The 13,727-nt window shown below is 40.8% G+C and overlaps 1 protein-coding gene across 4 annotated transcripts in view; it reads right to left on the bottom strand.

Moving 5' to 3' along the window:
• Positions 1-460: 460 nt before the first annotated feature.
• The window catches only part of GPM6B (glycoprotein M6B), a 32,674-nt gene continuing 19,407 nt past the window's right edge, over positions 461-13,727 (bottom strand). For 2 of the 4 annotated variants that reach the window (XM_074144966.1, XM_074144988.1), the window contains 5 exons: positions 10,678-10,834; positions 7,119-7,290; positions 5,127-5,200; positions 4,750-4,815; positions 3,180-4,031 (listed from right to left, as the gene is read on the bottom strand). In XM_074144966.1, coding sequence (XP_074001067.1) covers positions 3,951-4,031; positions 4,750-4,815; positions 5,127-5,200; positions 7,119-7,290; positions 10,678-10,834 — 550 coding nt within the window. In that variant the 3' untranslated portion in view covers positions 3,180-3,950. Of the gene's footprint in view, positions 2,365-3,179; positions 4,032-4,749; positions 4,816-5,126; positions 5,201-7,118; positions 7,291-10,677; positions 10,835-13,727 lie in introns of those variants that run through there. The other 2 variants (XM_074144977.1, XM_074144955.1) reach the window with 2 other exon arrangements.

Genomic DNA, 13,727 nt, shown 5'->3' with positions numbered 1-13,727 from the left:
AGAATTTAAGGGCAAAAATAAAAGCAAAGCTCTGTCTTGTGAATTGATCGGATGTTGAAACACTGTGTACCAAAAATGTGATAGAAACAAACTTTGCTTTTAGAAATTAAGATGAGAAGTGATTTGGTGGCTAGTCTAATTGTACCACGCTGCTTAATTTGGTGTTGCAGCAACGCTGGCATCTATAAAATTTCGGCGAGGCTTGTGGTGCGGAAAGGGACGGATAGTGCTCGTTGCATTACGCTGGCCTGGAACAACTACTGCTACGTCGTCGTGCTCGGAACCACTCACTGACTTCCCGTGCTGCAGCCTGCACCTGCAGGGCATCCTTTCCTCCCACAGGAGCAGGTACTACTCAACTGAACGTGTTTTTCACTTCAGATAGAGACATAAAGCCTAGAGATGCACTAGTAGGGAGTAGCTGTCGGTCTGTTTTCAAATAAGCATACACAAGTGTTTTGTCTATTATCTACAAATATTTATTTTAACACTTGGATGTAACTACAGGAAGCCCTTGGCACTGATAGAAAATATTGATTCACTGTTAGGTTACAAAAATTTATACATAGCAAAATTTAATGCTCTTTACATAAAAATATTAGACTACTTAAACAAAACTTCAAAAACTCCCAGTAATAGCTACACTGAATTAGAAAAGAATTAGGCTTTAAGACACTGCCTCCATTATTACCCTTATGCAAACACTGGGCTAGAACATCACCTGCATTGCTGTAGAAATGTCTCCTTCATGCAACAGGTAAGAACATACACTAGGCTATTTTGTCATAGTTGCTCTACATTGATCAACTTTGCCCCTTTCTTGAAACTGTCAAATTAGACTTCAATATTTAACAAAAAAAATGATGTTTGAAATTAATACCCCCCCAAATGCCTTTTCTCTTAATACTGACTTGAAGAAATTTGTGCTTCCTTTGATTTATATTCAGCAAACAGTCAAAACTATCAAACCACACGTCAGCTTAACATGGGTATGACTTGAATATTTAATTTTTTTCAAATGACTGATGTATTTTACTTTTTCCCCCCAACATTTATATATATATATCATATAGAACAAACACCAAATATACCATCACTAATACTCAAGATATCACTGAATGCTTCTGAAAAAAACATTAATTAGAAGGCAGACTTCTATGGGAAATGACTTTAAAATGGCACCAGTTTGTTTTTGTTTTTTTCTGAACACCACATTTTCTTAATGTGCTAATTAATTTGTAAAAAGGAAAACACATAAGCACTGACTATAAATTTGCTAAGCACCAAGATAGAGAAAGGTGGACATCCTGTATTCTTGTTTTATGGCTGTAATTTTTATTGTTTGTGTAAAACTCTGCAAACTTTCTCATCCGCTCATTTGGAATAGTCAGATCAGTGTCATTTTAATAAGGTAACACTTTTCACTTACTTAAAATGTAGGATAATGGTCTCCTGCCACTATATAAATGCTAAGACATTTATAGAAAATAAATATTAAGGCAAAGCTGACATTTATTTTCCAAGAAGGGGATCATTATCCAGATCCGGGGATCTACATTCCATTAAATAGTTACTAAAAAGATTAAAACTTGGGACATCTGCTCAACACGCACGTAAGCACAGGAGCGCGACTGCTCCATCATAAAAGAAAAGTGTGGCACAGAAGTAGAGCACTGTTCCTGTGGCCCACGGCAAGAGGGGTCAAAGACAGCCCTGCTGCAACGAAGGAAAGGCTGCAGCTGTGCCGTCAGGTAAGCACGAGCGGTCAGAAATGTTAGCTGGCCACAGTTTCGTTTAGTGTATAAAAACTGGGAGACGAAATCACACACCGCAAGACGTGCCTTTGCCCTAAGGTCTGTACAGAGATCTACTGCCTGCTGGTTTGGAGCACCTGCCACGGTTTTGTGCAGGACGTCATGCTGTGGAACATGTCAAATATTAAATACCAAAAGTCTCGAAGAAGAATAATTTGGTCACTTGTTGTGAAGTGTTGCCTTTTAAAATGCCTGGAATAAACCCTCCATTCTCTGTATGAAAGGATGGAAGATTACCCATGGGAAGATTTCCCTATGAATGTGTTCCAGGAGCTGGAATGTGAAGCTTTTGCACTTCTCTCTAATTTTGTTTGGTAGACACACATCTGTACTGCAGAGCAGCTAGTTGTTGATTTGTCAGAGCTACAGAATTCTTCTGCTGAATTACTGTGGCAAACATTTATGTGTAAGAATTGAGTTGCTCTTTTGACCGAGACTGGATATCCTGAAGCTCCTGCTCTTCTTTTGCTTTGATATCTTGGTAGGCCTGCATTTTGCTTGCATCCTTTAAGTAGGCCCAGTTAGAAGACAGTATCATGAGGAAGTGGATCTGGAAGAGAAGGGTGAGCATGATGGCTAGTGAGCATGTCAAGAGGCAAAGCAAGCTGCTAGTTAGATTAATAGACGCTCTTTAAAATAACGACCAACAACAATAACAAAAAAGTTACTCTACGTTAATAAGCATTCTGTTATTAAAACAAGCACAGAGGCTATTTTCAAAGATCTCTAGAACTCGGCATGCTAATATTTCAGTTGGTTATTCACAATGTAGAGGAAGTTAGTATAACAGTAATAAAACGAGCTACAGAGTTGTACGGATCAATTAAAATGCAGAATGGGGGGGAAGCAGGAAAAAAAGTTTTGTACGTGGCGATATCTGTAATCTGTAAACTAGGAGGTGCTCAGGAGAACTGCTTCCTAAGGTTGTGGTGTTTACGCAGATCCAAGCCCAGATCCTGGGAAGTCTTTTCCCCCAACAAGCAGATGAGAATTCCACCCTCCCCCTGGAAAAAGCCTGAAACTGTAAACTGTTTTATTTACGTGAACAAGGCTACATTAACATATTGAAAAATTAAACAACAAAACATGAGTCCAAAACTAAGCAAAAGCATGCAATCTCTGGGTTAAGAAGTCTTAATCATATATTTTTATAACTACATTTTAAACTTCCATTGTCCAACCTCAAGTGAAGAGTTTTATATCTTATGTAGCGACTGGTTCTTTTTTTAATTATTATTATTGTGTGGATTTTTTCTAGTTTGTGCATTCATCACTTCCCAACTTCTTTTCACCATACTTCATGCAAAAAATCTACATCCAAAAACACTGATTCACTTCTCTTTTTTTTTTTTTTTTTTTAATTCCCAACAGTGTAAAGAGGTCTCTATGACCTATGCATGGTTTTGCTTCCCGTGCAGTCATACTTACAGTTTTGAGATCTGGCTACTGAGAAATCAGTTACTAAAGTGCAAGCCATACAAGAACAGAAGCTATTTATACGCGGTTTCTTACAAGTTCAGGGTCCAAAAGAAAGAATGTGATTGTTTTACGCAGAGCTAATACAAGGATATATTTCTTTCCAGAGCGAGCGTGATTTGGCAATTACTTAAAAATGAAGTAAAAGAAAATAATCAACTTTATCATCCGTGTACTGGAAATAAAAGCCAACTATTTCATAATACCTGGGCTTCTGATTCCTGCCAAAAGAGACTGGCACTACTTTACTGTTCCTTTTCTTTTGTATCGTATATATTTTGTATGCTCAGAGGGGGCTGTATTTGGTGTTCAGGAGAAGTATAAATCAATAATTCTGACCCTGAACTGTTCCAGTATTTCTTTCAGAGATGACTGCTAGAAAGCAAGTGGGGACTTGAAATGGAAACATCCCATCTTCAGAAGGATGATTTATAAACACCCCTACAGTAACTGAATCCTCTCGACATGAAAAAATAGCCAGATCTCATCCACATCATAGTTCATATACAAGAAGTCATTTTATTAATCTGATAAGCTAAATGATGCCTACTGAAGCTATTTACAATTACTGTAACAAAATTCAGAAAGCTAGACTTTTAGCCTAGGGTGTCAGTGGTATTTCAAGCTACGCAATGCAGCTCTTTACTGGGCTTATACAATTTAGAATTTAGTGCAGCAATCTTCCCGACTCTTAAACTTCAAAACAGCATAGTTATATGTAGTAGCCATCATGTAGATCAGCTGGTGGAAGAGAACAAAATACAGGAGAGTAAGATACAACAAGGTGACGGCTCAAGCCCACATGGGCAACTGTCCACACTTTTACAACAGACGTTATTCTGAGCTTCTTCCAGGGTGAAGATGCAAGATAAATAACTTGCCATTTATCCAGAGAGGATAATCTATATACAGGCCCTAAGGCCGTTTCGTCAACAAATAGTGAGTATAACACCTGAATTTGGCTGACATGAGGTTAGAAGCTGGCAGCTAGAGGAAGCCTTAAGCTTCCTTATGAAGCAAGGCATCTTGTTAACGTCCCTTTTTCCAACTGCTACCTGTAATTGGCCTTGCAGAGCTGGACTAGTCAAACTGCCTGGGTCCAGACAAAAAAAAAAAAACAAACCCAAGAGGTTACAAGCGATTGAATAAACTACAAAAAATGAAAAGAGAAGGTGGAAATAAAAAAAAGAAATAGTGGGTAGAAGTAGGATTTTCAAAGCACATGCAAAGAATTTTTGTCTAAAGATGGGGGAGGTGGGTTAAGATGACTTCTTAAAGCAGAAGTTTGGGACTTGCTGACTTATAATGAGCGAACCATAGCAGCAAATAATGGCAATTACAGCTCGCCCTCCTTAATGTCTACTGTCACTGTTTTTAAGATACACAAAATGTAATCTTAAAGCATCTTAAACCTGAAAGGAACACGTTACACAATAAAACAAGAAAAAATGCTACCCACCAATGCTATGACAGTGGCACCAGCTCCAGCGCAAGCCACAATGAACAGGTGGTAAGACATGTAGAACTAGAGAAAAAACATGTTAAAAACGTTGAAGCAGTTGAGCATAGTATAAAATACATTTCAACTGTTCTAGAGAATAAGGATAATAAAACCAGCTTTGTAGCAAGGTATTCAAAGCTTTAGAAAGTAAATATGCTCTGAAATAATTGTCATTTTCTAGATGACCTAACACAGAATAATTTCAGTGTTGTGTTTAAATCAGCCTCTTTATACTATTAGTACTAGTTTTCTCCAAAAACTTTCATCAAGGTATTTATTACATGGTGCCCAAGAGACTCAGAGGCAAAAGCTGCACACCGGTTATGCGTCCGTACCTCATTCGTGTTGCAGATGTTCTCTAAAATCGGACCACAGGCTTTGCCAGGTACAGCATTCCAAGGGATAATACCTGAAATACCACAGCAAAAGAAACCACTGATTTTAGCAATCAACACATGCTTTCTGTTCCTCTCTCATCTTTTCCACCCACTTGCCAGTTGTGTTCCCATTCTGGGCATCCGTGTGTTGACCAGTACAGCTTTTGAGTTGGCAGGAGGAATTAAAACAACTCACTCAAGTTGTGCTTTCTCCCTACACGGCGGCTCCCTGCCAAGGCATGTTCTCAGATGTGGGTTTCCCATCTGGCAGCCAAATGGTTGGTTGGGTTTTTGCACTTCAGGTCCAGTCACATACTGCCTACTCCCCCACTCGGCACTGGAAGGGATAATCTGCTTCTCAGAGGTACTTGGCACCTTACTTACCGGATTAAGTTCTACTTGAACGAGTAACTACTGGAGAAGAGTGGGAATATGGAGGTAGAGGGAAGAATGACAGGATTTTTTCTGTTTTAGTTCCAATAGGTAAAAAGCATTAAGTGAACACTGCTACAAGAAAATTCAGCCTGCTGCACCGTGCTCACATGCTCCCAATTTCTTTTCTTACATGACTGAAAATCTGAAAAGTCAACAGGATCTAGCAAACTTAAAATAACCTACATTTTTAGGCCTGTAACAGATGTAAAGCTTAAGCAAAAGCCATTTGAAACAGGAGAAGACCAGTTTGCCTCCCACATATAACTTGCATTTCAAACTCAGCTGGTTGGAATTAGCAACTCCGTCAGGGGCAGGTCATTGAAATTATCTCAGGATGGAATGGCTTTCAAAAAGATTTTACAGGATTTACTTCAAAGCCAGCTGCTTCTCTGCAACCGAAATATACGCTAGAAGCCTTTTAGCCTTTCCACCCAAAAACAGGAGGACAATTCAGTGACACAAGTTGCCTGTTAAGGAGCTGCTCCCTCCCATCACTCATTGAAACCCAAGTGATGTTACTGATCAGGGGAACAGCAACGGCCCCACATGGGGCTCGCACAGCTGCAAAACAACCAGGAGAAGCAGAAAGGCTGAGGAGCACATCTTCTCCCTGCACCCCGAGCCTTTGCTGCTGAGGAAAACCGTCTTCCAGGCCTCTTGCTGTCAGTTGCTAAAATAAGATGCAAACATTTAGCTGATTTTCGCTAAATGACTTCTCGCTTTTAAAATTAGTCTGGCTTATCTTCTCCTACTGGACTTACAGCCTGGATAGGAAAGCAAATCCAAGCTTTCTTCCTTTTTCAGCTCCGAATCCGTTTTCTCAGCTTTGAATTACTTAGTCCAAAGAAAGAAACATTCCTAGAAAATATTAGCTAAAAGGAAGCCAGAAATAACGGTAACAAAAGCTCTTCTGCACAAGGGAAGCTGAAAAAATTAACTTCAGGAAAAAATCACCTTAAGGAATAAACTACTTGAAAAGCTTGACCCTATTTTAAGCTGTTGTCCCCACTCCTCTCCTACCTGCACCCCCCTCGGATTTCTGTGTGTCATCAGAAAGCAGTATTAATTCATTAACAGCTAAGGCAGACTCTTGATTGCAGGCTTTTGGTCTTTTAACTGAAAGCAATTGTTAGGCCAAACTTCAGGTGTAAAATGTAAAAACAGCTTTTTGAAAGGAAAGAATATCTGTGTATGGGTTCAAAGCCCAGAATCTGGTTAACTATTTCTCAGTGCTGTTTCTAAGCAGTTTATTTTGAGGCTGATCTATTTTTAAACTTAATATTATAGTATTGGAAACCGCTACAAAATCATTTTAGATAAATGACTTGCCAGTTCAGTTAAATTGATTGCATCTGGAAAGATATCACTGTAATCTGAATTAATTAGAAAAGTAATAGCATATTCAGAGATACAAGATGCTTTTGCATTTGGTTCGTTTGATAAGGCTGAGACAACACTACTGAAGACAGACCAAGGAGAAAGGATAAAGCATTTAATCAGGATTAAAATAAGTACCGTATTGCCTGATATCCACGCAGATCTGGTCCCCTGGAACTGTCACATTTGTCTGAAGAGATTTGATGACTTCGCAGGTTGACCATATGTTATAGAACATAAAGACAGGCACAGCAGAGAAGCCAAAGACCCCGAGCCAGGCCACTCCAAGCACATAGGTGAGGAAAACAAACTGGACAGAGAAAACACACATACTTCACCTTTATTCTTGAACAGAATACTTGAATTTTCCTTAAAAAGGCTTCAAAATAATCTTTAAGCATACTTTCAAGAAGTCAAGTACTAAAACATTTGATTTCCAAGCACAAATAAAATCAGTATTCTCGTTGCTTACAAATACTTTGGTAGTTTAAGTGCTACCGAGAAGTACTTCAGACAATTCCTTTTTCATCAGCCTGCTTGAGTAAACAGCTTGACCTCCTGAAAGAACAGTCCATTAATTTATCAAGATTCTCAGTTAAGCAGGGATGCTGGTTGTAGGCTAAAACCAATAAAATTCCAACAAAAATCAATGTAAGGAGGGTTTTTTTGTAATTAACTGTAACATACTAGCATTGCTACACAACTTGCAAATCAAAACAATATAGTGAATCGATGTTCACAGAACTCTCCCGTACTCCCTGATTTATTGAAATCCATTTTGAATGTATCATTTGAGAATACCTGTTTTTGAAAACATACCACGACCGCTACAGCAGATCAGAAAGATTCAATTGATCTAATACACATAGCCAAGAAGAAAATTAGTTACTTCACCTTGGAGACTTACGGATTTTCTATTTACATTTGCTGGTTTGGGTTTTGTCTTTTAAAAACAAATATTATTATGTGCATTTTCTTTGGTAAGATTATAAGGTATGGCACTCATTGCTTTGGAAATCTCCAGTTTCCCCCTCCCACTGGACATCTTCCCTTTTCCCCCTCTTTTTCCAAGTTTGATGGTGAAACAGTAGCTCTGGCATCTGTTCCTAGCTCCCTCCTCCTGGTGAGAATTTGGATGCTACTTGAAAAGCGGGGGAACGCCGCTCCATCTTTTGTGTTCCCTTTTCACTGTTATTTAACCGTAGGTGGACTGGAAAGGCTTTACTTCCAGTAAAGCACTGATCTTACTTGAACCTTGTGTGACAGAGAACAACAGCAAATATGGGAAGGGCTCTGGGGGAAGAGGTTGTCTCAGCCTGACCCAGAACTGAGGGACCGAATTAGTGCTGCAGTGGTGGAAGTTTACATCCTCATAGGTTTTTTTTTCCCAAACCTGCTGACCAACACTTAGAATCATAGAATGGTTAGAGTTGGAAGGGACCTTAAAGATCCTCGAGTTCCAAACCCCCTGCCATGGGCAGGGACACCTCCCACTAGAGCAGGTTGCTCAAAGCCCCATCCAGCCTGGCCTTAAACACTTCCAGGGATGGGGCATCCACAACTTCTCACTTCACACATTACAGCAAAGGTTGAGCGATTGGTTAGGATTTACAGTCAACAAAGGCGGTGTATGTGGGGAGGTGGAAGTTCTTGCAAAACTAAGGGCCCCAAAACCCCCAGCTAGCCTTTAATTTACACACAACTGAACTGAAATGCCCTATTCTGTATCAGACAGTGCCGTACACCAGACCTGTGTGTTTTATCCAAGGATTGAGCATTCTCTCTTTGGATTTTGGTAAGGACCAAGTGGATCAGTTGAAAGGATTTCTACAGATACACTATACATAAAATATGGGTTTGCATACGTGTGTGTGGAACTGTGCATGAGAGGAAGTGCACAAAGCCTTTAACTCCTAAAATAGCCAGGAAAAAACATGCTCACTCTCACATTTAATATGATAACTGTGGGAAATGGCTATTCTGCATTACCACAGCCCACACAAATAAGTTAGGAAAGTTGGAAGTCTTTCTTCTGCAATAAGCTTATGCAAGATAGGAGGGACTGCCTTTCAGGACCTTGCTTGGTAATGTGACGGAGGAAGAAGTAGAGGACCTACCAGAGCAGTAGTAGTGGATCTACTACTGGTAGTAGTAGTAGTAGTAGCTAGTAGAGGATCAAAGAGGCAAAAAAAAAAAATCACTATGTCCAAAACCTTGTTGTCTGTACCTAGCTGCAGCCACTAATCTGTTAAGACACTGTATCTCCTCACAAACCTTGTTCTAACCCTGATGTTTTATGCAGCTCTACCACCACACAGCGACTACAGGCGTTTTGACACCATGACTATCGCCATGAAACACTGATGTGTCTTACCAGAGCTCCAAGCTGTTACTCAGCTGCTAAGTTCTCTCCTTCGTTGTGTGGACAAATATGGGCAAACATGAAAACACATTTTTCTGTCATATTTCCATGTGTCACCCTGGTATTTGTATAAGCAGCTGACAATCATGCGCCTGCAACTACTCAACTGCACAAGCAATTGTCTGCACTTATGAGTATGTTTCTACTGCATTTTGGATCTTTGGAAAACACGGTTTTAGATCTAATTTTGCTCCTCAGCGAAGATCATGCTTGCTAGAAAGAGAGCAAGCGAATAGCTGCTTAACTGGAAAGTGATCGGATGTCTTCCATTAGCTCTTGAAAAATTCAATAAGTATCCAACAGCACAGTGGAAAATTGTTAACCCTCTTGAAAATAAACATGCATCTCTCTTGTATTTAACCAGCTGAAAGTACATATTTTTAAAGTACAGGATACAGATTGTATATTAAAATGCAACAATCACATCAAAAGCCTCTTCTCTTTTCACCCACACTTTCCCGTGGGCGATCTGTCATACTGCTTAGCTTCCTCCATAACTACGAGCTTTGAATTCAGAATTTCAGAAATAGCTTTGAAATCCTGTCTCAGAAACACAGTTATGTTTCTGTTCTTGCAGAGTGTGCCCTAGGGGGCAACGTGGGTGAGAATCTGAAGTTTTATTTTTAGTTAAACTTTGTTTAAAATTGCATTCTGATACAGAAGTGTACTGAAGGGAAGATGCCTTGTAACTTTAAGGCTTTAAGTGTTTCAGCTTTGTGAAAAACACTCGCTCTTGCATCTGTATGCCTTTTGCCATCTGCAAAAGCAAGACAGCAATACTTGATTCAAGACGCTGCAAAGCTTCATTCATTACTGTTTGTCTGAAGGATCCAGACATCCTCCAGCAGAATTGACTATAGAAGTCAGAGGCATTACAGTTTGTGATTTAAGTAGCTCTGCAAACTACAGCCATTTTACAGTCTGCCTTTAATCATCACTGGTGTGCTGATGTTTAAAAGCACAAATTTCATTTTGTCTTGCATTGAGTGTTTTAAAATTAGCAGTCTCCATCAACTTAGTTTAGACCAGTGGGTTCAGCTTTATGACAGGAGAGGCCATGGTAGCACCCTCACAGTTCCCTCCGCACAATTCGGATCTGACCAAGCATCCTCGAAGTTCAAAGAAGGACCCGCAACAAGGATTGACTCTGACCACCCATAAGGGGTTAAACAAAGAAGGCAGCACTACGTTGTTGTTCAAAAACACAGGAGTCAAACCGGGCCCAACAGGTTTTAGCAAGCCAAGACCACTCTTCCCATTTCTGATGCTACTCACCATTCCACTGATGCAGCGGCCACAGGCTGTTGTTTTGAACTCTCCATGCAGCTCCTTCACAGCACTTGTTGTATAAAAACCTTCTGCCAAAAGGATTATTCCATATAAGAAGAAAAACGATGCAATGCCATAAATTACATACTGCATTAGCTGTATTCTAAAATGGAAAAGAAAAAAAAGATATAATTAGATTTCGGTCCTATATAAACGAAGTCCGTTCTCCCAAATCGTACTAGGTATGAGATAATTCCTTTTCTAGAAATACAGTTCAAGGCTCCTTAATGCATTTTAAGCAAGCAGCCTGCAGGAGAGCGCTGGTACGACTGCTCTGCTTCTACAGGTCAGCAATACTGCTGCGCGTTAGTCTTGCATCTGCTCCAGCATCCCCTGTTTGTGCTGCAGTTCTTACACAGGCTGGCATTAGTCACCAGCACGAAGCTGTAATTTCATGCTTCCACTATGGAGATTTTTTTTTTTTCCCTATTATTGAGCCTGACACCTAACTCAGGGAATGTCTGAGAGGGATAACACAGGGCTTTGAAATGGCAAAGGCTGGAGCTGAACTACTAGCTGAGCTGCCATGCTCTGTGGTGATTCCTTTGGCTTAGCAAAAGGAAGCAGTCCCTGAAATTCACCATTTCCACCTGTAAAATCCAGTTAATGTAAGTTTGCAAAAATTTGTAAATTCACCGATACTTTTCTGATACAAAAAACTGAGCAAATGTGCAGTGACTTCTCCTGGGGAGGAATGGCTTGCTCTACAGCCTAGGAGAGTACTGCCAAGTGAGCAGGTGGTTTCAGTGCCTTAAGTCACAGCAGCGTTGAGCTCCCTGAAGTGTAATGACATTTTAAAAAACTGAAAGAAATATTTAGGAAATGCTTCCGTCTGAGGTACTCTGGAACCATCCAGAGGAAGAAGAGCTCAGGGCTCATGGTGTAAGCACTTCTCTCAGATATTATTTGAGAAAGTTCTCGATTCCTTAAAAATCTCCCGTCTGCAATGACACTCTTACGGTATTTTTACTCTGGCTGGAATAGGTAAATGGAAAGAATAATTTCTGAGTGTAATCAGATTGAGTATCTGAAGCTAATTGTTTTGGCGGACCAGAATGCCAGATCTTCCATACAGCACTACTTCTGGTCTCCAGAAGTCATACTTCGTTATTAGCACAACTTCTCCACAACTTTTGCCTTCTTAAAAGACACTTGATTGTTGTGATGGTTATTTTGGATGAAGGTATTCACAGAACAGAGAGGTTAATTTTATACATCCGTACTGCCAGTTTTCTAAGGATAAATATATTTTTCCTCAGATTTTTTTTTCAATTCTTACCACTCTCCACTAAGTAGCTGCTAGCATAGATCTCCAAGGAGCACCTGCGTGGTTCAGCTTAATTTAAAGAAAATTGATGACTACCATTTACATAGTTAGATGTTGTCCACAAAGATAGCACATCCCTTGTACCAAAATAGAATATTGCTCGTTTAAAATTATATGTGGGAAGTGTTGTGTTTGTTTTCCAAACCTATTAAAAATAACAGGATAAATCTGTTGCATCTGTGCTGTAAAGCATGAAAAAATTAAGTCATGATTTGAGAGAGCATAGAATTCATTACACCATCATTAATAGTCAAAAAGGGACTCAATGCACGTTACCAGAAATTAGTAAAATGAGACCCTGTTAAAAAATACCTATTCCAAAGAGTGCCTTATTAGCCTATTTTTCATTTATTTTATGCTTACGTGGTCTTAAATTATCTGCCCCCTTCTAGCACCTCTTATCCCTTGCCTTTCTTGTTAGGCCTCCACCGAGCCCAAATCCTCAGCTGCTTTGGTAGGAATTATGCATTCCCCCAGCTGCTGATGCTGACTTGACAAGAAACATTGTCAACAATTCTCCAAAATTTCAAACTTGCTGCCTGTTACGGCTGCTTTTGCAATTTCTTCAATTTTGCTCAAATGAAGACTGATAGAAGAACAGGGTGTTTCGTGACTCAGTTGCTGAATCATAGAATGGTTCAGGTTGGAACGGGCCTTAAAGATCATCGAGTTCCAACCCCCCTGCCATGGGCAGGGACACCTCCACTAGAGCAGGTTGCTCAAAGCCCCATCCAGCCTGGCCTTAAACACTTCCAGGGATGGGGCATCCACAACTTCCCTGGGCAACCTGTTCCAGTGCCTCACCACCCTCACAGTAAAGAATTTCTTCCTAACATCTAATCTAAATCTCCTCTTTCAATTTAAAACTACTACCCTTTGTCCTATTGCTACACTCCCTGATAAGAGTTGCCTGAAGAAGAGGTGCTAACAGTTTCTCCCTAAATGTTGTGGCTAACTGCAGGGTCCCTGTGGCTCACGCACAGGAGCTGGGGATGGGGTGCCCAGCCATGGCTGGTGGGGTGGATGACGGTGGGGTGGGGGACCCCCTGTCCCAAAGCCATGTGGCACGTCCGGGCACGGAGGGTCCTGCAAAGGGAGGGGAGCCCCAAAATGGTGCTGTGGGACTGACACCGGTGATCCCCAGGGACGGGAAGGGGTCAGTTGTATGTGGGAGCCGGCAGGTCCACGTCCACAAGCATATAAAGGGAGTCAGTGACAAAGTAAAAAGAAAAAAAAAAAAAGGAGAATTAAGTGTGTTGGGTTGGACCCTGATACCAAGGTCTTCAGGTAATGTCCTAAAAGCTGGGTCTTAAGTGCAGATAAGCAAAACACACCGTCATGAATCACAACTGGTGCAAAATTCCTCGCTGCCACCAGACAGAAGCCTTTTCAAAGCCTGGGGGTTTCAGCTGGAGGGGCTGCATAAGGCAAAGCGTGTTCGGAGCACTGGCCAGAGCCTGGGACCCGCATGTCCCTCGGTGTCGAGGGGAAGGAGAGGTTCACGCCGGCAGGGCTGGGCGCTGGGCACTGGCCCTGATGCAGCCTCCAGGACTTCCTCTGGGGTCATAAAGATGCCTTGGGAACACAGAAGCCCCACATATTTCACCAGTGGTTATTTCCAAAGGCTACAGTTGCAGAGACAAACATTTAAGTTCTTTCCAGTCTTTTA

Source organism: Numenius arquata, chromosome 1, assembly GCF_964106895.1.
Source record: "Numenius arquata chromosome 1, bNumArq3.hap1.1, whole genome shotgun sequence".
In the NCBI taxonomy this organism is placed as follows: domain Eukaryota; kingdom Metazoa; phylum Chordata; class Aves; order Charadriiformes; family Scolopacidae; genus Numenius; species Numenius arquata.
Note: the sequence above shows the minus strand (reverse complement) of the source record. Positions and strands in the feature narration are given on the sequence as shown.